The 27,994-nt window shown below is 42.9% G+C and overlaps 1 protein-coding gene across 1 annotated transcript in view; it reads left to right on the top strand.

Moving 5' to 3' along the window:
* syne2b (spectrin repeat containing, nuclear envelope 2b) overlaps positions 1-27,994 on the top strand; it is a 156,898-nt gene that overhangs the window by 104,603 nt on the left and 24,301 nt on the right. Inside the window, exons 96-113 of the mRNA XM_040137436.1 lie at positions 140-292; positions 420-596; positions 1,198-1,353; positions 1,491-1,634; positions 1,886-2,056; positions 3,091-3,221; positions 3,305-3,509; positions 4,460-4,642; positions 5,162-5,269; positions 6,294-6,448; positions 7,866-8,013; positions 8,105-8,199; positions 8,649-8,880; positions 9,920-10,114; positions 12,101-12,226; positions 14,276-14,431; positions 17,601-17,759; positions 19,324-19,490. Coding sequence (XP_039993370.1) covers positions 140-292; positions 420-596; positions 1,198-1,353; positions 1,491-1,634; positions 1,886-2,056; positions 3,091-3,221; positions 3,305-3,509; positions 4,460-4,642; positions 5,162-5,269; positions 6,294-6,448; positions 7,866-8,013; positions 8,105-8,199; positions 8,649-8,880; positions 9,920-10,114; positions 12,101-12,226; positions 14,276-14,431; positions 17,601-17,759; positions 19,324-19,490 — 2,861 coding nt within the window. The remainder of the gene's footprint in view (positions 1-139; positions 293-419; positions 597-1,197; positions 1,354-1,490; positions 1,635-1,885; positions 2,057-3,090; positions 3,222-3,304; positions 3,510-4,459; positions 4,643-5,161; positions 5,270-6,293; positions 6,449-7,865; positions 8,014-8,104; positions 8,200-8,648; positions 8,881-9,919; positions 10,115-12,100; positions 12,227-14,275; positions 14,432-17,600; positions 17,760-19,323; positions 19,491-27,994) is intronic.

Here is a 27,994-nt window from a genome sequence, read left to right as displayed (position 1 = left end):
ATGAAAAGCTGAGTAAAATAAAGCAGCGTCGAAGATTCTGTGGAAGTAAGGACTTTTGTGAGAGTTAGTAGTTTGTAATTTTTTGACAAAGTCAATGAAGACTGACGTCATTCCCTTCCCTCCTCCTCCTCCTCCTCAGCGGTGGAAGAAGATGTTGACCCAGCAGGGGGCGCTGCTGGAGCTGCAGGTCTGGCTCGGAGCTGCTGAGTGCCAGCTGGAGGAGAATCGCAGCAGGATCAAGCAGAAATCCTCAACGAAGGCTGATGTCACGAAGCTCCTAAAATACTGCAAGGTAGAAATGGACTGAATGATGAACTGCCAGAAATATTCTGCTTAAATATCCCGATGACTCAAGTATTTTCTGCCAGTCTCTCCGTTTACTTGCATATCTGGTTGACTGACTCGCTCTTTCCTATCAGGGGTGTCAGGTTGAGATGGCGGCCCATCAGGCAACACTGGACTATGTGAACCGGCCATTACAGACCAGTAGCACTGAGGATGGCCAGAGGGGGCGCTACCAACGCAACCAGTTTGCAGAGGACCAGGGTCATCTCAACCATCAGTGGCTCAGTTTACAGGAAACCCTCAACTCTCAGGTCAGAAAACAAACGTCAGACTGCGACAGAACAATCCCAACTCAAAGTCCACTTATTAGCTTTTTGTGGAACGTTCAGCCGCATCACATGGTCTTCATCAGTAGATGAAGCTCATCCCAGCTCAGTTTTCCTGGAGACGGATCTGTTGACATGGAAGTCAAGCTCACTTTTAAGACTCCTCCTCCATGTTAGCATAAATTTGCGAATGGAGTTCAATCTAGGCCTTGGAAACTGCAGTCCGACAATACAATTCTGACTCAAGGACAGCTTACTATTTTCTTCTGGAGCTTTCAAACATATCCAACAGGTTTTTATCAGTATTTATTTATTTTATTTGGATCTACAGATAGTATAGGGTCATGGGACCATATACTATATACCGGTTTTATAACAGACTATTCCGACATCAAAGTTGATCTAGTCACTTGATTTGGATTTCCCCTTTATCGTTACTTTCGTAATGATTAACAAGCTTTCTTCTCACTGCTCAATGCAGCTCAACAAGGCTTTATAGTCATCAGTTTTGGCCATATCTTCCGATCTTTTATCATTTTAGACCCTCAGAGGAGATGAGGAAAGTCTGAGTGTCTGTGAATTTCAGATCCAGGAGGTGGAGCAGGATTTGAGGAACCGAGCGGAGCGGGAGGCCCGACTGCTGCAGATCAACAGCTGGATCACAGATCAGAGCCTCTGGATCGACTCAGCTCAGACACCCAGCAGCCGGACAGAGCTGCAGAGGAGCATCGGCACCTGCCAGGTGAGGAGTCACATCTGTACTCTGACCTCTGTGTGAACAGTCACAACACTTGTAAAAGAGCTACATATAGTTTTTAGGTCTGCAGGTGGTCATGAAACTTAACAAAGATTTTAAGTCTCCTCCCGTCTGTGTATCAGAGCCTGGAGGAGGAGATCAGGCGGAAGTCCGCGGCTCTTCAGGAGTTGAGAGACAAACTCTGCGGCGGACGAGGAAACAGCAGCTGTGATTTTATCTCTCAGGCAGATAAATGCATCCAGGCCTGTGCAGCTGTCAGGCAACAGGTGAGTGACACGAGGGAAATTTAGAAGTTAAATGTCTTGTAGACGTAAAAGTTGAATGAACAGAATGACGAAATGAACACAAAAAGTATACGTAGCGGTAAAAATGAAAAGTATGCATGATGTACTCATACTGGTGTTGAACTTGCTCTAGATCCAACACGTCTTGGTGATGACTAAAGTCTCTCAGCTCATAACTGTTTGGGATTTGCTTGTTTCTCCCTGTTACCGGATCATCTTCTCGTCTTTTACAGAATGAATCGGTGAGACGGAGGCTGATTCAGGCTCAGCGGCTCTGGGACCGTGCGGAGAAGAGCCTGAACCAGATGATGCTGACAACAGTGAGACTGTCTCAGACTCTGGAGTATCACAGCAGCCCTCAGCTCTGCCTGCAGGCACACAGGGATCTCCATGAAAGGCTACAGGTGCGACTGGTACTCCTTCTGGCACTTTTTTGTTGAAGTTTGTCCTTATCCACAGTGAAGGCCCAAAGATAGAGGGTTTTGGTTATTGTACAGATTCTAAAACTCTCCAAGACAAATGTATGATTATATTCAGGAATTCGTGAATAAATAAAACTTTTTTTTTCAATGTTTTGACGATTGTAGATGCTTGTCCTGAATATTGAAGGTCTTTGAAATACTTAAGGACCATTCTGCTGGTCTTACATGTCTTAGCTCATTAACTACAAACTATACTCAGTGGTGCTATTTTTGACAAGTACCTACAGTGTCTTCTTATTGTTACATATGTTTTTCAGATGACATTTTTTTTTTACACAATGGACAATAATGGGACTGGGGGGGGGCAAGCAAGTGTGTAGAAACACAACTTTGAAAATGTACAAACAGTCTTCAATGATTCAAGAAAAAAAATCCAAGCATAAAGCGGATGGGGAAACAGCAAATATTAAAATAATTGAACTGTGTAAATCTCCGATATCACAACTACAGCAGTGTATAGCCATCTGTACACAATGAAAATAATAAATGTTAAGACATTGCCTTAGAGATGTGTTCTTTTATCATGACATTTCAGGGATTTAAAGTAGTTGCACCTCTCATTTTGATATGTGAGAATAGTATTGTCCAAACCTGATGATTAGATTGAATACGTCAGGCACTTTGACGGAACAATTTTCGCTCAAGCTGCACTCGAGTTTGCACAGTTGTCATGGGACTGTAGTTGTTCAAAGTTTCCATTTTCCTCAGCACTTGTGGGATTTCTCATCCACGCTGACCATATTTGATGAGGATAACCTAATGTGGGAGAATTCAAATGCTGGGACAATAGATGTTCAAAGACACCACATTTGGACGTTATTCCAAAATCGGCTACTTGTAAAACCCGCTTCTTGCTTCAATGTGCAGAAAGAGGATTCATTACGATTCAGATTCAGATCTAGTTTGGACATTGCACCTGTGACGACTGACTGTAGTGTTTGTTGTGTTGGAAGCAGCTTCTTCATGAGGAGACAGAGGCTTCGCGGGCAGAGTGGGATGAACTGAGTCAGACCGTCTCCTCCCTCAGAGACATCATCAGCCCTGCTGCCGCCCTCCTCGCCGAGCAGCTGGACAGACACAGAGACAGGTGAGACAGACGCCTGCGTGCGGGCGCGCACACAAACAACACACGGAGACTCAATCATTCACAGTCGCTCTCCTGGTTCTCAGTTGGACTCAGGTCTCTGGAGCTCTGGAACAGCAGCTGCAGAGGAGTCAGGGGATCCTGCGGGTCTGGGAGGTCTACGCCCAGCTGGCCGCGTCCTCCTCCCAGCAGCTACGGGCGCTGCGGAGTGACCTCACGTCCGCTCTGAGCGGAGCGCCCGGAGATGACGTCACCACGGAGCAGGTCGCTGTCAGGATTCACAATGTTCAGGTGAGGAAATAAGCTGACAAGAAAGACTGTTAGAAAGGCAAATTTCTCAGCACACCGAGAAGGACAAAACGGGTATTTAAAGATGCAAAAAGTAAGAACATCAAGTCCAGAGAACGTCCATTAAGCTCCAATGGCTGTCAAAAGTTTTTTTCCAACTCAAACTATTTTATGTGACATTTCCACATTTTGGCAAAAAAAGTTGAGCGTCACGGCTGGCCTGTTTTTTCCTTTTTCTTTAACAGTGATAATAATTTGCGTAGAAGATGTCATGTTTTTATTTTGTCCTTATATTTTCATGAAGCAACATTCGCACTCAATTGTGCTTAACAGATAACAGCATCAAGGTTCACTCTTGACCTTGGAAACAGTAGTTTTGACAGATAAGACCTTCACTCAAGATCCGCTTGTTAGCTCTTTCTGGAGCTTTCAGCCGCATCTCCCGGCCTTCCTAAGTGGATGGAGCTTGCTCTTGATGACAACAGAGCCACCCCCCGAGGAAGACTGCGAGATGGAAATAGAATTGCCTGAAAAGCTCCTTAGATGACCTTAAGTTAAGACTTATTCTGTCAGACCGACAGATACTGGAGGCTTTTTTTTTGTCTTCCCATCAGTGATGTTAATTGCACCATTTTAAAACACGTAGCTAATTGTTTTTGAAGAGAACGACACTGAAGTGGTCACTTTGCCTTGTAAGCTGGTTTGTTTTTGGTGTCTGAACACAGCTGTGCATCAACTTCCTTTTCTGATGAGCAGTTTCTGTGCTCGTTTACTTGTCATTTCCCACATGACTGTCCAGATTTTCTGGACTGTCTCTGTATTATTCAACCATTGCTAGTTCTTCTGCTTCAGCTTGAACAGATTATGTGTTTTCCAGGCTTTTCAGCCAGAGAAGGATCTTACTGCACTAACAGTACGTGCTCCAGAAAGTCCTCAATCTTTGTCCTCTCCAGAGTCTCCTACAGAGAACAGACACTTTGCAGTCTGACCTGGAGGGGGTGCTGGAGGCTTCCAAGGACCTGATTAGCCACCTGGAACCCTCAGCTGCCAGTCTGGTCCAATCAGAGAGCAGGTTGTTGTCCCGTGGTGTGCTGCAGCTTAGCCAGACGCTGACAGAGAAGCTGGGTCAACAGCAGGTACAACTTCATGAATGGATTTGCGTGTTTGTGGGATTTTGCAAGACCGAGCAGGACTTCTGTCCATTGTGTCTTACAGAAGTGCATTGAGTGATACTTGAAGTGATGAAGTATTTGACTTGAGGAGAATATTTATGAGCTGTCAGGTAAACATGGCCCTCTGCAAGAACAGTTGCATGGTCAAGTGAATTTCAACCTCCTGCTTATTTTATTTTTCTGTAACGTGTTTGCAGTTCATAGCTGATGTTCTGTCGCTTATCCAAAAGGATTTTATTCCCTTTGTTGTTATTTTCCTCTGTTTTTAAAGTGTTAAGCCATATACGAGCCAGGCTTTTAATTCATCTTTATGTTCTTGTACACATTTTAGCACATACTCTGCCAAACATACATACATACAAGATGTCAGAGTGCTGCCCTCACTCTGCAGATATTTCCTGGCCTGAATCCCGTAGTGCACTAAGTGGCCTATAAATTAAGACACACATGGCCGTGTGCCATCTCGTCATGTTTTTCATGTAGGAGGAGCTCGAGCGGCTGCAGGAGTTTGGAAACCTCTTGGAGACACTGGAGAGAAACCTGGAGGTCTGGCAGCAGCGTCTGGAGTATGCGGCTCAGACAGCAGACCGGGTGAGACGGCATGAATGGAGCTTCTGAATGACTGCAGTACTAGTATTTCCTCTGAGTATTCATCTGAACGAGACTTTTACGTTGAAATGAAGTTGTGTGTGTGTGTTGAATATTTTATAGCTAGAGATGTTTTGTTGAGTCACAGTAACTATGTGTGGAGCAGATTAAATTTAGATTTAGCCTATATCTTAACAGATTCATTTATAATCTGCATCTTGATAAGATATTTTCTACGTTACTGAGTTCAGAAAATTTTATTTTCTTAGAACAAGAGAAAAGATTGTGACTGTTGAGAATTTTTCAAACTGTATTCGAGACAAATCATCTTGTTTCAATGTTTTTCTTGAATCAGGTGTCATTTCTAATGTTACAAGTGATTCCACCGTCTTATTCAGTCCTGCATCAAGATAATACTTAATCATTTCCTCATTAGTTGTCAAAACAATCTCATCACAGTGTCCGTTTTGTAGCTGTTCTGGAGTTTTCAGTCGTATCACATGATCTTCCTCAGCAGATGAAGTTTGCCCAGTTGTCATGTAATTTTTTATGTGCACTTTTCTTGACCTCGTGTCATCCCAGTTGGTTTAGGATTTGATGTTGGACACTTTTAGGTGAGATTGTTGTGAAAACTTCTGTTTCCAAGGTCAAGAAATAATTTAAATCTCTATTATCTGTGATAGTTTATTTGTATTCAATGCAGATTAAAGTATTCTCAGCCAACTGATAGACATTTAGTAATTTACTTTTTAAGAAAAATAAGATTTTTAGGACTCACTATAGACCTAAAGATAGATATATATATATATATATATATATATAAAATTAGTAGAAAGTGAATTTTAAATTAATCAAGAGGTTTGTCTCCATCTGAGTAGAGAAATTACAGAACAGCGAATCAAGAAGTAGAAAAGTCAAACGGCATGCATAGCATGTAGTGTCTTGGTCCTCAGCCCTGGTGTCACGTGTGTAGTAGTCCAGACTGCTGTGATCCCTCTGAGTCTCTGATGCCACCATATGTTTCCAGTCTGGCCTCCTGGAGCTGAGCGGCCTGTCTGCTGACCTGGATGTGCTAAATGAGCTGAGCTGCAGCCTGACGCTGGGCGACGCTGCCGCACGCCGCCTGCAACGCCTCAACCACCGCTGGGCCGACGCCTCCGCCAGAGCCGAGGAGGCCTGCAGGTCAGTGAGGGAGGCGCTGTGTGCTAACGACTGAATGAGCACATGGTTGTGAGACAGGCACGACAGCTTGAAGCTGTTTTCAGTTATATTCAATGCCGGTAAATGCCAGAGGGTGCAATGTAATTACATATTGTTCATCAATAGCGTGAGTTCAGTTCATTTCTTAGTCATAAAACATCAGAAAAACAGTGAAAAATGCCGGCTAACAAACTAAGACCCAGAGGTACTTAATTTACAGTGACATTAAGAGAAAAGCAGCAAAAACTCACATTTAAGAAGATGAAAACAGGAAATGTTTATCATATTTGCTTGATAATTGACCCAATAATATTCTGTCGATCAATGTATGGATGAATAAAGTTATCATCGCAGCTCTAGACAGAAAACTCATTTGCAACATTGGTGACTATTGATTAGTTGTTTTGAAATTAATCCATAATGCAGTGAATTGCAGCCCTAATTTCTTTTGAATGATCAGTTAATTGACTAATTGTTTCAGCTCTAGTTTATATGGTCAAATTTCTTGAAAACATCATTGTTTGGTCAAAAATACTGTATAAAATGGGTTGACAAAGCCATCTCACCTCAATGTCCATTCATTAGCTGTTCCGGAGCTTTCGATCATATCCCATGATCTTCATCAGCAGATTGAAATTCAGTTACTCAGTACATATTAAATTACTTTTTCTCGTAATCTTACCAACATTATCAACAAGGATCTGTATGTAAAAATGATGATTTCAATTTAATCTCTAAATCAAGTCTATTATTTGCATCTTGAAACAAACTCAATATGGAAAATTAACTGTAAAAAATAAATACTGAAAGTATTTTATCATAGAATATTATCCATTTTGCAAATTAATTGCCAAATGAGGAATAGTTACAGGTGGTTTAATACCTTGTATTGCACTTAACTGTGAGATGACTGCATCATTAATGCTGATCAGTGGACTTGAGCAAGTTTTTACTGCCTCATAATATACCTGAGGAGATTCAGACAAGGATGCTGATCACTGACAGTGGTTTGATGATAATTCACCTCTGCCTAGAGTGAAAACTCTAGGCAGAGGTGTTTGTGCCTCTGCTTTTGCGCCAAAATCTCTACCCCCGCCATAATTTAAGACAACTCCCAATAACCGTGACATGAGCATGTATCATATTTGAGGGCGTAAAAACCTTGTCAAGGTAAAACGGCAAATGCACAAGCACTTGGTGTGCAGCAATACACAAAACTCAAGGGTTGATTAACAAGAACAAACCCCTAAGAGGCCATTTCTGTAACTCTAAAGGGGATTTACAGGGTTTATGTGGCTAAAAACAGTTCTATATGTCTATCTATATCTATAGATATAGATATATACATGAAATAAAATGATGATGGAGCATTGCTCATTCAGTTGTTTCATGTGTGCAGCGAGCTGCAGACGGAGGCGCTGAGGCAGCAGAGCTTTGAGCAGAAGTGTGCGAGCTGGATGTCTTTCCTGCAGAGGATGGAAGACAGTCTGGCGGTGGATGTGGCCGGCTCTTACGCGGGCCTGAGACAGCAGCTCTGCACACACAAGGTATCAGGCATGATTAACAGACTCAGGGACAGACTTGACAAAAACACCAGAAAACACACAGATGTAATCCTGATCTCTCCCGGTGTTTCAGCGGTTTCAGGCAGAGCTATCCACTGGTCACCAAATCCTCCATTCAGTCATCACCGAAGCTCTTCATCTGCTGCATAGAGGAGAGGTGGACGACAGGTAAGAAGCTCAAACCTGTAAAGCAGCAGGAGGTGAAAAGCTCAAACTTTGACTGAATTTTCAGACCTTCTTAGCTTTTAGTCAAGCTAGTAGCGTGGATCCGCATAGCGACAAAGGTGGTTGGCCTGTCAGTCCAGGACAGATTTTGACCACTACCGGATGGATTTTCTTGAATTTCCATACAGATTTTCATGGTCTCAAGAGGCTGAATTATAATTACTTTGGTGATCCCCTGACTTTTCATCCAGTGCCACTAGCAGGTGAAAATTTCCACAAAAACAAAGGACCAAATTCCTTCCAGAGTCACCTGTATGCTAATATGCTAAAATGAGACCCTAAGCAGTTTATGGATCCGGTATTGAGTTGTGCTGAAATGTTGCCATATAAAATGCATTTCAAACGTAACAGAGCTAATCTGGAATGACATTTAACTGCGTTCATGTTCACAGGAGTGACTTTATCCTGAAGTTGGCCCAGCTCAGGGAGCACTGGCAGGGGGCGCTGCAGCGTGCCGATCAGCGGCGCTCTCTGGTGGAGGGGCTGGTGAGGCACTGGCACCTGTACGGCCGCAGCCTGAGGAAGCTGCAGAAGTTCCTGGCGGACACACATACCCTGCTTCCCCCCGCTGGGCCGGCCCGCTGTAGTCTGCAACAGCTCAGGCGCTCCCTACAAGACCTCCAGGTGGGACAGACAAATCAGGGCTGGAATATGGCGGAATTTATAGTGAATGCCGGATGGGGCAAAAATGGGAGTTTTCTAAAATTTGTGAGGGAGGATTTATAATGAAGTCGTTTCACAGGGACATAAAACACTGGCTTAATAACTCAGCCTGACTGTGGTGGAAATGAGGCTACTGACCTGAAATCTCTAAGATGAAAAACAAAATGAATCATCCAGGACAGAATAATATTTTATGTAGCCGAGTCCCAGAAAAAGACAACATCAAGGCTACGATAGAGTTTGGAATAGATATAGATATTATTATTTATTATTTACCAAACATGAAAACAGGAGGTTTTTTCATTTTATTTCTTTGTATCTTTGATACAATAATTTTTTTTGAGTGAGAATTGTTGCTATACTTGACAAATGTTGCTCTTCACCGCTGCCTCTGATTTTAAAAACGACTCGTTTCCACACCGTCACAAACCAGGAAATGGTCGAATTTCTAGTCTGTACATTTCCGGAACTGTAAAAGATCCCCGCAGAGCATTGATGTTCCAAAAACTGTTGTTGTTTTTTTTTAAAATTCGGATCCAGACCAGTCTTTACCACTGACAGAAGCAAACAGGAGTGAAACCAACTGCTTAAAGCTGAGTCTGAGGGCTGAGTTAATAGATGATATAAAGACTGAGAAACAAACGTTGCTGATTGCGTCTACATCAAAAGAAAGACAAATGAGATCAGGAAACGAGTCCTCCCATTCTGATTCTTTGCGAGTCTTTAATTACCATGAAAGGGGAAATGAGGAGATTTGAATTGATTGTGATGAAGATACAATAAACATAACTTTCTTTTTCTTCAGCCTGTTGATAGCTACTCCACAATAAAAGCAACCACCAGTGTGCCCTTAATGAACTAGGTTTCCCATGTAAACCACAGGAGCGCAACCAGTTGGTTAGAATTCTATCCTAATGTCTTTTTTCCCATGTTTCCCTCCTTCCCGCCCTCTTTAAAATCCTCTTTAACCTTCTCTCCCCTCCCTCCTCCTCCTCCTCAGCACACAGAGCTGTTGTTCCAGAGGTATCAGTGCACTTTCATCCACACTCTAGAGGTCGGCCGCCAGCTCTTCTCCATGGGGGATGAAGAGACCCAGACTCAGCTGCAGACGGATCTGGGAACCCTGCAGGAGGAGTGGGACAACCTCCACAGCCTGCTGGGCCGAAGGATGGACCTCACCGAAGCTATCGTCAAGGTACTCGGTCACTCCCTGTCAAGTTCCTGTAACTCGCTGTGGTTCTGCACAAGTTTAAGTGATGATTTCATGAACATCTACTGGACTCCTCAGCCTTTATTTTTGTCAACTGCCTGTTTTGGTCTTGGCTAATAATGAGGCTTGATTTGATTTAAAAAGGTCGATTTAAATCCATCTTTTTTGGACCTAGTCTGGACCCAAAACCCAGCAGGTCCTGGATTTAAAATTGGCTTGAAAGCAACTGAAATGAAAAAATATCAAAATATCAGCTTCGAAATTAGAAAGACTCACTGCTTTTCTTTGTTTTATATCTTCGTACATTTAATATATTTGGGTTTTGTTCTGTTGGCCAGATGAAACAAGCTAACATCACAAACACCACTTTGGGCTTGGGATGATTGTGATGAGAATTTGTCCCTATTTTCTGTAATTTTCATCATTTAATCGGAGAGGTGATTGAGAATTTAAATGCAGCCCCAATTGCACCTTGCAGTGAGGTTTCTACACGTTTCTACGCTGTTTGCACTGTATATTTCAGGCTCTGGAATGAACGTGTTTTGAATTTTATAAGTTTTCCAAACGCATGGTTTTGAATGGTTTGAGACAGTACTCTAAAGCTCGGCAGGAATAAAAACACAGATTATCGATAGATCGGGTCTGTAATAGAGCTGTATTTTACTGCTTAATGCGTATTTGTGGTATCAACCATTCTGCAAGAGCAGGTAACATGTTGTTTGGCATGGTAGGAATTAAGTTTTGGGCCAAATCTCACATCGGGATTTGTATTACGTGTGACTGTTTGACCTGTGAATTGTCTTTGGTGTCGGGGGTTCAGTTGTGTGGAAGACCAGACCAGTGAGCTCCAGTCAATGAAACTGGAGGGTCCGATTCCACTGGACAGACAAAATCAATGGAATTGTAGAAATGTGATCTTTTCAGTCAATATGTCCGGCAGTGGAGATGCTGCACCGATGTCCCGTGAGACAGTTACATCAGCCTGTGTGGATTCTAGTCTCCTAATCTTTGGTTCAATCTGAAAAGTGTAAAAAAAAAAAATAATAATAAGATGAATTTTTTTAGATTTGAAAAGATTCAACCAAAATGCCCAGTATGATTTTATTTTATTTGTATTTCCATGATTTAGGACAAACTGTGACAGTTTGACAATGTATGACCCTATTTCCATTATACTCTCTGAATCTGATCAAATTCCAATTTAAATATGTGGGGTTTTTTTTTTTTTTTTTTTTTTTTTTAAATGAATCTAAGGACACGTAAGTGACCTGAAAGCTGCTCTTGGTCGTTACAGATTTGGAAAGAAACAAGGGAAGTGGGATTATATTGTTACGTACCTCCACAACCAGTCATCCTCAACCTCGCATTGTGGGTTACTCATGCATTCACTTTTGCAATGAACGTTTAGTGCTTAAACAGAATTTTTTCCAGAACCTGGATCTGAACCTGGAGCTAAATATAGGGCATATCCAGTCTACTTTGTCCTTGATTATCAGGAGTGTACATGATGCAGGAAATACTCATCATAGCATAAAAACAGACAGAGGAATTAAAAATACTCCAGGTACAGCACAGCAGTCTAATGGCTTTGTAAACCTGACACCTTTTTCAACGTCGTCTTCGCTGCCCTGAATCAGCTACAGGTGGATATGTTATGCAGGTCTGATGCAACAGCCAACCTGGACAGACACCAGTCTTCTCTGACCGTAGAGACATCTGCACTCTCTGTCCTCCATCTGTCCCCTGTAGCCTTTGACGGTTTCTGTTTGCCTGAGTGCAGCCAAGTTAATCCAATCAGCTTTAATGAATGACAGAGGACATATTTAGGAAGTAAAAGACAAAGGAAAGCAGTGGTTCTCTTGTCATTCTCAAAGCCAATCAGTATTTGAAGAACCCATTGCAACACTCTGTATGCCCAATTCGTTTTTTTTGTTGTTGTTGTTTTCTATCTTTATTTTTATTGTGTCTCAGAACTGGGAGCGCTGCGAGGCCGGACTAGCAGACAGCATGCTGCAGCTGAAGGACATGAAGACCAGACTGAACCAGTTGATGCCGGACTGCGACGATGAGCTGCAGAGTGCCGAGAAATTCAACAAGGTACATCTGCACCAACACCTGCTTGCACAAGCATAGATCCAAACATGCAGAATACCACATATTGCCGACATATATTTTTTTATTGTCCTGTACATTGGCCCACAGGCAGGGTTTTGTTTATACAGAAGATTCTGTGGAAAGACAGAAACACTCTGAAGGCAGCAATAAGCTCACTGGCTGGGTTAAACCTCAGTGTGTGGAGCCAGGGGTGGATTGTCTGGCTAAGTAACATGGGACTGACAATGGTACTTTTTTATTATATGTATGTATATAATATATATTTTGACCAGGACTCCCTCTGTCCCATTAGTTAAACCGTCTTTTGTTCTTTTGGTTTAGTTTAACCTCAACAATTTGGATTTTTTTTTTCTCCCTATAAAACAGCCCAGATTTTGGATTGGACAAGTTGTTGTATGAGTCTGAAATGTTTTACCCTTTGTAGTTGGTAGAAATTACGTATCCACAATGTGAAGCAGTGAAAAAAAACATGGTTACGATTTTTTATGTTTTCATTTTCATTGAAAAAAAACAAAAAGTTTGAAACCAATTTTGACCCAGATTTCATGTCCCCCTCACAAACAAATGTTGTAATATTTTCTGCTGCATGAAGACACTGATCACTGCAGTTTACGGCAAACAATGTCCTTATGTGATGAGACCAGTTCGGAAAAGCCAGTCATAGAAAATCAAGATAAATAACGCAGAAAACAAATAAGTTGCTGCTAAGTGAGAACAAAGAAAGCAAATGCCATTGTTTTATTATGATGATATTAATTCCTGCCAGATTGTTGTAAATTTTCACCAGGTTTTTAACAGTTTTACCACCCACTCCCCCTTTTGGTGAAACAAAGGGACTGTTTCTGATCATTAGACCCTTGTGATCAGATGGGACACAAAGTTTTTCAGGATTTATTACATTTCTGACCGGGTAGGAGGTATTTTTAGATTAATACGTTGATATTCTGGGAAATGTGCTTATGAGAGTTAGGGGAGAGGATCGATACCACTCTCATGTCTATACGGTAAATGTGAAGCTGCAGCCAGCGGGCTGTTAGCTTGAAACAGCCCGGCTCTGTGCGAACGTGACAAAGTCCACCAGGATCTCACCGCTCCCAGCCAAGAAATAGTCCCGCACACAACCCCCACCTCAAACCAAAACTTGTGCTTATTACATGCTTGCTTCGATTAAACTAACTAGACATTACGGATCAATTATTGAGCTTTAGAAGTGTTGCCAGCAAGATTTTTATTTTTCTTTTACCTTAGGCCAGAGCCAGGCTAGCTGTTCCCCCTCAATTGCAGTCTTTATGCTAAGCTAAACTAACCTTCTCTTGGCTGTTTTTAATGGGCCGATATGACAGTGTCATCACTCTCCTCATCTGACTCTCTGAAAGAAAGCAAATAGGCAAAATGTCAAACTATTCCCTCAAGGCTTCAATTGCTCAGTATTTATAAAGATGACAGTCTAATCCATTGGTATGTATGGTACAAGTTCACAGTCATGCAACGCTTCATAGTACCATCAGTCTGAAAGTTCTACACAGTGCTAGAAGGTGCATCAGTGGGTTGTAAAGGGTTAATAATCAAAGTAAAGCAATGAGAAATGAAAATAGCTCCAAACATAGTCTGAAGACATCAGGGAACAATAACAATGAAAGAACTACAAACAGACATTTAGCCTTGAGGCAGTTTGAGATGGGAGGGAAACGATGACTTAAAGTTTCAAGTGAGCAAAGCCAAGTTTGAAACAGGTTTGACTCACAACTCGTCCTCTCCGACCCATCAGAGCCTTCAGCCTCCACCCCTCCCACAATCCCCTCCCCCTCCACAGTCACCCCTCCCCGGGCCGGCCTGCAGACTGCGGCCCTTAATCCTCTCTCTATGGGCGGGGAGAAAGGGAGAGAGAAGAGTGACAGAGAGAGAGAGAGAGAGAAAGGGAAAGGGGCCAGGGAGAGAGAGAGAGAGACATTAGGGAGTAGCTGTGAGAGAGCAGCTGTGGAGGGGTTCCCTGACAGTTTGTTGTGGTGGTTGGTGTGCTATGGTATGCAGGAGAACGAGGACTCCCTGGAGGACTGGGCTGAGAGTCTGACGGAGCTGAGCGCCATGAAGACGGATCTGTCCCAGTACATCATCGCTGACGACGTCCTGCTGCTGCAGGAGCAGGTGGAGCACCTGCACTGCCAGTGGGAAGAGCTCTGCCTCAAGGTTAGTCTGCTGGGTTTAGGACACCAAGCTCCTACCTAAAGCTAAAATCTGACTAAACTCATCTTTTGAAAAGCTGCTTCTGCTGTTTATCTGCTTTCATTGGACTTTATCCCTTGTGCTTTGTTTTAAGTGCTTACAGCAGTATCTCCTCACCTTGCTATTCCATACCAGATTTGTTTCTGGTGCTATATGTGATGTGGACTGTCTAAATGTCTCAACTTTAAATGTGCTTCCCTTTGTGGTTCTGTGTATCTTATGGCAAAACATGACGTGGTAAATTTGCAACTTCATTTACCATCTCGGCTAAACATGTTTAGAAAGCGTGTGCACTGAGTTCAAATGCTTATCTGGCTTGAAACAATTGGAGTTAAATCGCCAGGGAAAGTCATTTCAAGGTATCATTGGTGCGGAGATTCATACAAAGTGCGTAGTGAGAGTGAATTGACGCTGGTGGCCCAACATTTTTCTTCCTTTGGGACCCATCTTTCGCTCCTTACCGTGCCATTTCCGTTAGTATCCCCTTCAAGAAGTTTTAAGGCTGGAAAAAAAAAAATCATCTTATTCCACCATATGTGACGCTATCATGTATATATTGTTTATCAGCTTGTTCTGGCTCTAAATTTAAGATGTATGATATTTACTCTGAATGAAACAGTCAAACCCAAAACTTCATGTCGCCGCACCAATCCGTCACATGTAAATATTCTTAGGTCTCGTGCATCATTTTACCTTCATTTCCCCAGGTTCATTCTAGCATATGTGGCATCTGTGGAAATTTAAGTTTCTCCACTATCATTTCAAATAAAGGTCTGTTCCCCCTTGTTTTCTTTTTTTTTCCCCTTTTTTTTTTTTATTAAATCTTTCCTTTGTCCAGCTCAGACAAGTTTCACTGTTGGACTGTTGGTTGGAGAGGGTTAATAAGTGATGAACTGACATATGGAAACCACCAACCCAAACAGTCACTCACTTTGTGTTTCGTTAGTTAGCGTGTGCGCGTGTGTGTGTTTTGGAACTGCAGCAGGTCAGGTGAGACAATTTAGCTCCTTAAACTGCTCCATGACGAAGAGAACGAGGGAGGGAAAAGTTTGTGCAGAGGCTAAAAGGCTTAATTCAAAATCTTAATTTTCTCAATTACCTCAAAAGTGGAAAGTGGAAGGGAACAGTCATCGGACATGTTTGTGGCAGTTCTCACATCTGCAGTCTATTATGCTGTGCTGCATGTTAATGTGCCTTGTGTTTTTCACCCGGGTTACTTTATGTGTGTTTCCCAGTCATCGGTGTTAAAAGTCTGAGCCTTTTAATGAGGAGTTCAGTTAATAAATCTTAGTGAGCCTTTAAACGGCGACTAAAGAGACCAACAGGTCTGGGTGGGGGGTGACAGTGAGGGGCCTTGTGCAAATGGGGGAACAGATGGTGACAGAAATGTTGAAATGGGCTGAGCGACTTCAGGAAGAGGTGCTTTTGTATTAAAATGAGTTTGGTTGGGGGAAGGGAAGGTGATCACACCGACTTTTCTGTGTGTTTAACTGAAACCTCTTTTAAACAGAGCCCCACACACACACATTCGTACCTTTGTTTTGGTCTGTTTCATCCACTGCAGGGAGACAGTATTGGTTGCCTCCTGTTGCTGCTCGTTAATAGGGGTAGGAAAGTTAACCTGAGGTATATTTGTCAATCTTATCGCCCTCTCTATGTCATTTAGTGAACCAATGTTGGTCTGCTATCCTAAGTATGTTTCCCCCCAGGAACAGCAAAAGTCTGAACAAGGTTTTTCTTTTTCTTTTTCTTTTTTTTTTTATTGTAGACCACAGTCCAAATTGCAGGTCATATGATGATCTTGGGCTCATCTTTCCCGTTCAAACCAATATTTAAAGAAGAGTGTAAAACTATTAAGAAAATGCTGGAAATTTGGAAAAGTTTATAAGAAATGACTCTTGGTATTATGACAGTTTCAGCCAGTATATCCAATGGAATTTAAAATGCCACGAAGAGCATTATCTCCACATGATTTTTGTGCCATTCACGAGCTCAGGGAGTAAACCGGCTGAGCCAGAGAGGGACTCTGGTCAGACTCAGCGTTAAAGCCTGAAAAACCTTTTTTGGTGTACCAGTCCAGTCAGCAACTTTCTTTGGAGTGAGTGGAACATGTTATCCTCTTCTCCTAATACATCCATGTTTTCAAGTATGTGCATCACATAAAGGTTATCAAAAAATTATTTCTCTGAATAACGTTCCCACCTCGGATAAAGAGCTTTTTTTTTTTTTTTTCTACAAAAACTTTTCAACAGGAAGCATCCAGGATTGTTTCCCATGCAGTGGATGAGACAGTCTAAAATGGTCCTGATACACATGATTGCACGTGTATATGTGTGTGTGACTGTATGTTTACATTCATGCCTGTGTGTAGGTACACGTTTGTGTTGTTGGTGAATCGGTCTGTCTCAAGTACAGTCAGTTCAAACACCCTGAGCGCTACTGACTGAGGTCTGAGACAGTTGATCAGAGCTAAACAAACACCATGCAGGCCTGTCTGTTGACATGCTTCAGACACTTTTCCTGCCGCTTCGACAGCACCACACCACCTATTGCTGTTTATCGCTGCTCGGTCAGGTAACAGCTTCTCTTGGTTCAGTAAAGCACTTAGCCACAATTGGATCACAGTGCACAATGCAGTGTATTTTGGTTTTAGAGGCATATCCGAGTATTTTGCTAAGCCTAACCCATTCTCAGGACCTCAGAGTTATTAACTAAAGAATGCACTGAGAAGATTTTTTGTTTGATACAGCTAAAACGTGACTAATTTGAAACCAAACTGTGCCAGTAATTTTTTTGGGAAGTCTCAGTCTCTAAACTAGCTATGAATCCAAACTTTTCTGTTCATGATTCGTATTGATCCTGGAGTTTCTGGTGTAAATGGCTTGTGCATAATGTGGGAGCAGTGGGCTTGAAAACAAGAGTTTTACTGCTGAGGAGAGCTGGTGTCAGTTATCTTCAACAACTTCAACACCTTCCTCCTCATCACCCCTTCCAATCAAATCAAACTGAGAAACTAAAATGACGTTCCGATATTATGACTGGTGCACCAGCCGCACCAGTATCAGTGATAAGATGTTCAGACACAGCACTACTAAGCGTCTTAAGGTAAATTTCTGTCCTCCAATCCCGTCAGGTGTCTCTGCGTAAGCAGGAGATCGCGGACCGTCTGAACGCGTGGATCATCTTCAACGAGAAGAACAAGGAGCTGTGTGAGTGGCTGACGCAGATGGAGAACAAGGTGGCACACAACTCCGACCTCAACATTGAGGAAATGGTGGAGAAACTGAAGAAGGTAGGAGGCTGCAGCAAAGACACACCCCCATTCAACATTGTCACTGTGATAACAATAGATACTTAACTACTGGTTACAGTGGCTTGAAGATTAGATTAGTGGCACTTCACAGGTTTGGATGGCTGTGGCTGTAAACTCCATCATCCATCGGAGCAGATGATCAAAGTTACTGTGTGAACGAGACACTTGGTTGTTTGGGCTAAACGATGAAGTAAACTGAGGAAGGTGCAGCTTGACCTTTTGCCAGCAGTGAAAAATGACTTAAAAGTTTCAGGGAGGATATAATTTAGGTCCCATTTGTCTGTGTTTCTTGTTAGCAGAATGTCTTAAACAACTTTTTAATAGGATTTTGTAGAAAGTAGGGCCGTGGGCAAAGAAAGAAGTAATTAGTTTTTTTGTGCTCAAAATAAAAAAAAACAATCAGGCACATGTATCCCATGACTGCACATCACTACGTGTGGAAAAAGTATTTATCCTTCGTCCTACATTCAAGTTTCTCCAACTCTCTCAGGTAAATGCTTTCTGGTTATGTTTTGATATTTGCTGTAGCGAAAATTAATAATTCCACAGTGGTACGGTTCTGTTGAGTCATATTGCTCAAACCCTATCACCATGCAAAGTCGTCAAAGGTTATCAGTGAAACACAAAATGAGAAAAGTAAAATTTTGATGAAAGTGAAGATTCGGTTTGGCTCTGTTTGACTGTTTCACTTTGCCACCGTGTTTATTTTGCTGTGTCATTCAGTCAGCTCTGAACTGCGAGCTGCTCTGCATTGGGACACGTCGGGCTGGGTGGTGGAGGGACGGTCCGGGCTTTTGAAAAAGCTGTGAATTCACTCCTGATTGTTAAGAGACGACAGCTGTTTCGGCCCCAGCAGGGCCACGCTGGTTTGTTTTGTGTCGAACTCAGGGCCCCTTTCATTTGTTACGGTGTGTGTGTGTGTGTGTGGGGGGGGTGTCTGAAGCCCAAACAACTTATTGCCTTGTCACAAGATTTAAATCTTTTCAAGCCCTGGAGCTTTAAATTTAGTGTTTTGCCCCGGCGCACAGTCTCGACAGGAGCTTCGTTACCTTCTGGCAAACTTCCAAAGTCAGGAGTAGTCAAGATTTTGTCTAAAAAGTTGATTTTTAAATAAGAATGTAGTGAAGAATAAATCAAGTTAAAGGATTTTGTTTTATATGTAAAGTTTATGTACTTTAGGCAAACAAAAATGTTAATGAGGTGAATTTCCAGTTGAAACTGTAGTAAGTATTCTCGAATGTATACATGTTATGTGAAAAATTTGAAGGGGATAAATAAATTAATACTTATTTGAAAGTATATTTTGAGTTTGATTAATGGTTGTCACTGAGTATTAAACCTTTTTTATTTCTCTTGCCTGTAGTGACTATAAAACTAACCCTGGCCTTGATGTGGGACTTACACCAATGATAATGTGTCACTTTATTTACACCTGTATGGACATAACAGGGAATATGCATAGTCGCTTTTGTTGGAAATGTGAACCGTCACGCACTTATTAGTTTCTTTCTTTTTTCTTTTTTTTTTTTTGCTCTTGAATCAGGACTGTATGGAGGAGATCAACCTATTCAGTGAGAATAAAACCCACCTAAAGCAGCTCGGAGAACAGCTCATCACTGCCAGCAACAAGACAAAGGAGACGGAGATCAACGACAAGCTGAAGGACATCAACGACCGCTGGCAGCATCTGTTTGACCACATAGAGGCCAGGTAGGAAAAGAGAGCACGCAAGGATGAAGTGAGGGTGGGAGGAAAGACGGCCATGGAAAACGGTTCAGGATGGTCATGTGATTTGGTCAGTCTGTCAGTCCTTGAACACTTCAGTTCAGAGGGAAACCTTTGGACGCTAACATGCTAACATTAGCACAGTAAGATGCATACGAGCAAACGGAACGATATCGGGATACCAAAACATGGTAACTGTAACATGACAACTCAGTGGATTGACTTTTAGTCTTGTTGCTATACAACCAGTGTTTTGTGTGTACCAATCACAGTGCTGGCATTTTCACCAGACCATTATTTTCTCTCATTTCCTTTTTTATAGCTGTGGTTCATGTGACTATGTTGAACAATAACTATAAGAGCAACCCTTCTTGGAAACTGACATGGTGGTACCTTAAAGGACTTTGCTGCTTGGATGGAAGCAGTAGCTTTGTACTTTGTACCTTTTTAACAGAGCACTGTTGTATTTTATTCAACATTGCAACAACAATGAGAACAGTTGTGGATTTAGGTGAGGCTATAGTTGGTGCTACATGAACGGTAAGGTGAATATGTTTTATTGTCATTTTATGAATTCGATTTTTGTCAGGCAACTGGTCTGACGACTCGATCTTTCAAATGCAGAAAGTTCAGGTATAGATCCTTGAAGGTGCTATGTGTGGCACTGTTTACTCTGAAAGATGATTGGCTGTGTCTACCCCACAAATGCTTCTCAAATCTAAGACTCAGTTTCCCAGAAAACCTGTTGATTCTTCCTTTTGTCATAGTTCATTACAGACTCTTTTGAAGCCCAAATCCTCCTTGTTTCAGCTACGGTTCAACACACGCAGCTTTATCTGTGTGTTGTCGGGAGGGTAGGAACGGGCAGCGCACAGCTGTTATTCTACTGCGGCTGCAGATTAAAGTAGAAAAGCTCGGAGCTGACAGAGGGTAGAGTAATATTAATATTAATCCACAAATGCAAATCTCATTCCAACACACAGAGAGGAGTGGTGGCTGTATACAGAGAGCTGCTGAAATGTCCATTCAGCAGCTTACTGCCAGTTTACTCCTGATCTCCATAAGAGCCGCATTATGCAAGAGATGAACCCGCTGGCCAATCTATTGTGGTGAATATTAAGAAAAAGAAGCTGTCTAATTTTACATGGCAGGTTTAATCATGTCCTGGTGCCAGACCCAACCTCAGTGATGGCAAAGGCCTCAGAATGAGACAAACGAACCAGGTTTTCCAACCACATCTAAAAGCAAAAGTGTCCATACAGCCAAAGGTTGGGTCAAAAGCCTACTGCTACTTCCTCCTCCTGGCTGCATCACACTGCCTCCAAAATCTCTCCAAGAGTTCTGTGTCTGTCTATTTGTGGTCTTGGCACAGTAAATTGTTCAAGCGCCACGCCCCTTTGGACAGTCCTGGAAACCATTCATGGTGTACCTCATGGTTGTAAACATGAAGAGGGATGAGGTAGTTGTGTGAAGAATGTAAAATGAGATCTTGAGAGAGAAGTTCCAACCCTGCTAACTTTCACACCTCCAAACACCCGCCTAATCCCTGCATGAAACAGGCCTGACTGTCATCCATTGTATTGCGTTCAAAAAGTTAAGAGCCCTCCCCAGTTTCACTGTTGAAAAGGGGCTTTCACTGTTGGAAGCTCTGACAAGCACTTCGATTGCAGCCTACTGTGGCCTTTAACTTTTGGCCTCAATGGCCCCGTTCATACCTGGCATTGACATGCGCCTCAGGTGATCCGACCAAAAGTGGACAGCTCTCAGTACATCAGTTCACATCCGTCATCAGAATGCATCCCCACCCGCGTCTCAGGTGACCACTTATGATCGGCTCTCACCTCCCCGCTCTATATGCAAGTAAACATCTACATATTTTCGGTTCGCAAGGACCAAATGCGTTGTTGTTTTTAACCGGCGGTTGGCAACGATGTCCTTCCCGTGCCCGGTCTGCCGGAAATTAGAAGAAAAAGAAAAAATCAAAATAATACTGACTGGGTCTATTCCTTGGCGTGTTCCAGGCAAACCAAATCGCCTGAGATGTTTGACACTCTCGTGTGTGTATATATATATATATATATATATCTCTGTCGGCTTTTCGAAATTTTCAGATATCGTGGACAAAGCCAGCTTACATGATTCAGTCAGTTGAGTGGGCGGTCCTTCAGTGTGGCCCAGGACACATTTGCATACACACATGTGGCCACATGAATGTGGTCTGAGCGATCGGATCTTGGGTGTATTCACACCTGTACATAGAGCTGTGCACTTGTGATCGGATCACCCAGGACGTATGTTAATGCCGGGTATGAACAGGGTCAATGGTATCATGCTCCCTGAGCAGCTCCATTGGGACACTGGGAGCCAATGCTTCAAAGGAGCAAGGGGTACCAATATGAATCTGAGGGGTGAGATGATTTGCCGGGATAAGAAAGTGGAAAAAACGTTTCTGCTCCACAAAATAACGTTTACTTGTTTTGTTTTTTTTAATGTTTGCATTTTTTTCTCATGACCCACTCACTCACTAGAGAGACACTAAGGAAAAAAGTCATCATATAGCTGTTGTTTGTATCATGGCTATAATTGAGGAAAGCAAGCATGAACCTAAACCTAAAAGGTTACAGATTTTGATTTAATAGTCCTCTGTCAACTAGAGTTTAGTGCTGTAAGTCTTAACTTTCGGCTTCCCCATAATATGATTCTTCTGCCTGAGAATGAACGGTGGGATTTTATTTTCTCGATAATTACGCATCAGCACTAACAAGGCCGATCTCAAAAACAAGCATCATGCATTAGCAAAAGGTTTTTTGACCTTTCTTGCTCTCCCTCAATAACTTGGTTTTCCCATTGTCAAACAGTATTATTACCGGCAAGTGTCCTCGCTGTGCAGCAGAGTGGAAGCAGGGTGGCGGAGTGCACACCAATTACCGCTACATCTCTAGCAAACAACAGGGCAGCGAATTTAAACTGATGAGTGAATTCTGCCCCCGATAACTGCCTGCTCGGTGCCTGTGAAAGGATTCTATGTTTAGAAGATGGCAGGTTGATGTTGTCCACACCGAAAATCAGAGCAAATCGAACCGAACTGAGTTGAGCTGAGCTACAGCGGAATGCTTTCTCGGAGCCAGATGGGTTAAACCACTGCAGGTGGGGGATGGGGTTGACTTATCCTCCACGAGAACGACTCAGATCTGCCATATGGTGGCAGTTTAGTGGCTGTGGCTGCGCCATCTCTCCTCAGGCTCTGTTTCTCCGTCACAATATAATGTAAAAGAGAAATTTTAGCATTAAGTTCATCTGAATAAACGTATGTTTTCAGACACTGAATCTCTGTTTGGTAAAAATGATACTTTAACCTACAGTGGCAGTTCCCACATAAAGACAGAAAGAGGCAGTAAGTCTGTTGTCTCAAACAGGCCTGAAGCTTGTACGCGTGCCTGTGTTGAGCATGTGATATACAGATTTAGCTCCAACTGAACAGTTATGCTGCCACCGCAGCAGTGCGTGAAGAAGTGCTTCCTCTCCCAGGTGGTGTGTCTCCCAGCATCATTTGTCATCATGGGCACTTGGGAAGCCGTTGACTGTGACAGTCAGCTTTTTCTCCAATTCACTTGAGCTACTTTTACGTAGTCGAGTGGAGAAGAAAATAACACACAAGGGAATCAAAATGAGTGTGGTTGATTTTCGCTTTTGTTAGTCAGAGGACATTTCAGTGAACCTTTCTTAACTTCACCACATCGAGCCTCTGGTTGTCTTGAGTTTGAGTAGCAGTACCACAATGTTTTTTTTTAATTTTATTTTTTTTTAGGTTCAATTCGCAGTGAGTGGCATCCTTTCACGTCTCTACTGTTTGTGTGTGAACTTGGCATTAAACACCTGTCATCTGGTTGTTCTCAAGATGTTTTAGGCAGCAACAGCAGAGAAGTATTTGGAATAAGTGGTAGCAAACTGTCATAAAAGTAACTTCAGTGAACTATTTCATAAGGGGACTGGTTGCACTTAAGAAAATAAAGAATACTACACCATTCAAATTGACCCCATATAATGCCATCAGTGGTGTGAATGGAAGAGAGAGATGGAGAGAAAAGGATGGTTTCAGAGTATCCCATTTACTGTGGACACAGCCTAATAAGGGGTAAACGAGTGAAGAGTTCCCAGAATCTCCAATCAAAGCAAAAATTGAAAAAGAGGATGAATCCACATAGGCCCAGCCGTGAGGTTCACGGTGGACGAGGAGGAGGGTGTCTGTCACGGTTGGCAGGTTGTTAGTAAGGAGATCTGCCCTCCATCTTTAACAATTGAAGGGGGACCAGAGTGGAGAGGGAGCATAACACACAACAGTGGATCTGCCCTCCTCCCCCCTGTCCCCTCAGGGACTGACCAGCATAACAAGGCTAAGCCTTTTAAAGAGCCGCTGCTGAGGCACGAGCCTCATGGCTGTGATGGAATGTGCAGTTGTCACACTCTTGATTTAAATTTTGTTATACCACGGCCACAGAACATACCTATTTCTGATTGGCTTGCAGGAAACCATAACAATCGTTACGTGAACATTCAACTTCGTCCCAGAGGATGGCCTGATGCAGGCTGCACTGAGGGGGTGAAAACCCACTAAGCTGATAAACATGGGCAGTGTCTCTCGACACTGGGTCTGCACAAGCTGCTTAACATGATCAGGAAACCATTTCAACATTGTCATGTCCATGCTGGTCACACATCAAAACCATCAGAGCACTTTGTGGTGCAAGTAAGGATGAAATTACATTATTCAGTGTTGCCACCAGCCCAGCAATTCGTCAATGATGACCTGCTCTACTACTAATAAAAATGTGTTCCTGACTGTGCATGGTGAGACTAATCAAAGCAACGAGTGTGTGTGTGTGTGTGTGTGTGTGTGTGTGTGTGTGTGTGCGTGCATGCATGCGTGCGTGCTGGTGGGGAAAAAGTAGAGACGTGGCTAAAAGTAGCTTTGTAGATCAATGGGCTCCAGCCCTCCCTTAACCCCTCAGCAGTCTAATCCACCCAGGCTCCGCACGCTGACAGAGGACACACCCCAACTCTCTGAGCCAATGAGCGTGCGCTGCAAAGCCGACTTAGAATTAAGGTGCTGATTTACACCTGCGCTATGTTTTCTTTGGTTCGATTCTTAGTAATTATTAACCTTCTGGACCACCAGACCACCACTATTAGCTAAGATGAAGCTAAAGTGGAAATGCCTAAAGATGCAGTACCACTCATGGCCACTACATGAGAAAAACCTCAGGGTGTATTGAAATCAATTCATAAAGTCCCAAAAGCAATAGGGTCCAAAAAAGCAATTTTGCTTCTTAATGTGTGACGTAGTGGCAGTTCTGGGAACAATTGTTCCATTAAGGAAATATAATAGCTTAAGGAAACATTTCTTTTTGGTATATGTGTCTCATAATTAGATATTCAGCAGCTGTGGTTGATGCTTGCTCGTCCCACGGCAGTTCCACCAAGCCTTCCTTTACTTTGCCCAAACTTGTATTTTCCGGGTTCAGTTACTCACAATGATACCACCACAGTAAGCTTCAAAATGTACCTTTAGAAACCAACTGGAGACATTACTGACCCGATCCAGGTCCCGTCACTTCAGCTAAGCATAATTGAGTTTTGGCCCCCGCTGGCCCACATTGACTGACTGAGTCGTTTCTGACCCAATGTTTTATCTCTGTAACCTTTTAGGTTTAGGTTCATGCTTGCTTTCCTCAATTATAGCCATGATACAAACAACAGCTATATGATGACTTTTTTCCTTAGTGTCTCTCTAGTGAGTCATGTCCATGCTGGTCACACATCAAAACCATCAGAGCACTTTGTGGTGCAAGTAAGGATGAAATTACATTATTCAGTGTTGCCACCAGCCCAGCAATTCGTCAATGATGACCTGCTCTACTACTAATAAAAATGTGTTCCTGACTGTGCATGGTGAGACTAATCAAAGCAACGAGTGTGTGTGTGTGTGTGTGTGTGTGTGTGTGTGTGTGCGTGCATGCATGCGTGCGTGCTGGTGGGGAAAAAGTAGAGACGTGGCTAAAAGTAGCTTTGTAGATCAATGGGCTCCAGCCCTCCCTTAACCCCTCAGCAGTCTAATCCACCCAGGCTCCGCACGCTGACAGAGGACACACCCCCAACTCTCTGAGCCAATGAAGCGTGCGCTGCAAGAAGCCGACTTAGAATTAAGGTGCTGATTTACACCTGCGCTATGTTTTCTTTGGTTCGATTCTTAGTAATTATTAACCTTCTGGACCACCAGACCACCACTATTAGCTAAGATGAAGCTAAAGTGGAAATGCCTAAAGATGCAGTACCACTCATGGCCACTACATGAGAAAAACCTCAGGGTGTATTGAAATCAATTCATAAAGTCCCAAAAGCAATAGGGTCCAAAAAAGCAATTTTGCTTCTTAATGTGTGACGTAGTGGCAGTTCTGGGAACAATTGTTCCATTAAGGAAATATAATAGCTTAAGGAAACATTTCTTTTTGGTATATGTGTCTCATAATTAGATATTCAGCAGCTGTGGTTGATGCTTGCTCGTCCCACGGCAGTTCCACCAAGCCTTCCTTTACTTTGCCCAAACTTGTATTTTCCGGGTTCAGTTACTCACAATGATACCACCACAGTAAGCTTCAAAATGTACCTTTAGAAACCAACTGGAGACATTACTGACCCGATCCAGGTCCCGTCACTTCAGCTAAGCATAATTGAGTTTTGGCCCCTGCTGGCCCACATTGACTGACTGAGTCGTTTCTGACCCAATGTTTTATCAGATTTTGACACAATATGTCACAAATGCATTGAAAAGAAAAGCGCTTACTTCACAAACATGACGTGAGTCAGTGGTTGGTCTCATTGGTTGGTCCATTGCCAGAGTCCGTCAGTACTGTGTCACATTTTCAGATAAGCACCGATGGGGTTCAAGAGGGGCTGATTCAGTGTCAGTGATGACTATGATGTCCCTCAGCCTTTGTCTGCGTCTCGCCTCACTAAGTTACGGCAGATGACTGCTGAGGTTTGACTTGCCGAGGGATTAGATGCGTTGACACTGGCTCACGGCTCGCCTTTGTCCCCCAGAACAAACCGGGTGCTCCGTCACCCGGCCCAGCAGCTGCCGTCTGCTGACACCGACCTTTGTGCTGATGTGCCTTCGGCCCCGGGGGCCACCGGAGCCCACCGTCCTCTCTCCTCATTGTCTGAATAAGATGCACGCGAGGCAGGTGTTTGTCTTTGAAAAAAAACAATCTTCCTGCTCTCCTGCCTCCTCCTCCGTCTCCTCACGCCTGGCACACGTGCAGATTTAGTTCTTTTATTGTTGCAGTGTTTTGGTTTTCTTAATTGCAGTTTGTCGAGCTGTTAATTTCAAGTGGAGCTTTAACACATTACTTAGTGTCATGTTGTTTGGCAGTTTAACTCCGAGATGAAAGAAATACAGCGCGCGCATAAAACCACTCGGCTCCCTTTTCAAGCGGCCGTAGATCTGGTCGTCGTGGTGATGATGCCAAGCTTCTTGTGTTCTTGGCGGGCTCAGTTACCATGGTGATTTTTCAAGTTTGAACAAGGGATTGTGAGAGGGAAAGATGGAGTTGTCTGAGAGTTAATGTCCTGGTGTGTGAGGCTGGGAAGCTGAATTATAGGTTGGTGTGTTTGTGGCCCTTTCAGACTTCTTAGAAACTGTGTTTTTGTGTGTGTGATGGCGAAGTGAATATGAATTAGAGAATTGAGTTTTTTAGGTTTCAAGCTTCTCAGTGATATCTCCATTGTGTGAACGTGTTTGCGTGATACGTATCTACCCTTTTCAGAAAGCCCAAACCCCTTGAAAAAGAGGAGGCTCACACACAACAAGACGTCTGGCATTTGCAATCAGGACCAAAGGATATTTCATTCATCACGACGAGGATAAAAGGTGTTTTGGTGTGAAGCCTCCAACACGTGTATCCTTAAGCCCCTTCCAGACGAGCACCTCTTTACATACATGTGATAGTCATTTCACATGTTGGTCTCATGTTTGAAGTATCCGAGTCACTTTTACATAACAAACTGGGTCTTCAAGCTCATGTGCTGAAGGGGAAAAGTTTCTCTGTGTTCACTTTAAATCTCAGTGTACGTATGAGCGGGATTTTGACATCACAACCAGTTTTGAGCAATTCGTGGACCAATTTGCATTTTACAGAAGTATGATGTTTAAATTTGAAGCGTCCATTGCACATACACTGAGAATGAAACATGTGAATGGGACAATTTTAAGTTGTTGCCGCGATTCTTCTCACGTCGGACCAATCTGTAAAAATGATTTGTGAAGAATTAACCCGTTAGCAGACGCCCCCATTTTGTGAACAACGCCCAAAATTCAAAATCGAAAAATGTTTCACTTTTCCAACCTGTTTGATTAGTCACAAACCTGGATCTCCTTTTGAAATAAAAGTCTTTAAAAAATCGAACCAAAGTTACAGAAGCACATACATGGT

The sequence above is a fragment of the Xiphias gladius genome, chromosome 10, assembly GCF_016859285.1.
Source record: "Xiphias gladius isolate SHS-SW01 ecotype Sanya breed wild chromosome 10, ASM1685928v1, whole genome shotgun sequence".
NCBI classification, from domain to species: domain Eukaryota; kingdom Metazoa; phylum Chordata; class Actinopteri; order Istiophoriformes; family Xiphiidae; genus Xiphias; species Xiphias gladius.
This window is presented reverse-complemented; position numbering and strand designations above follow the sequence as displayed.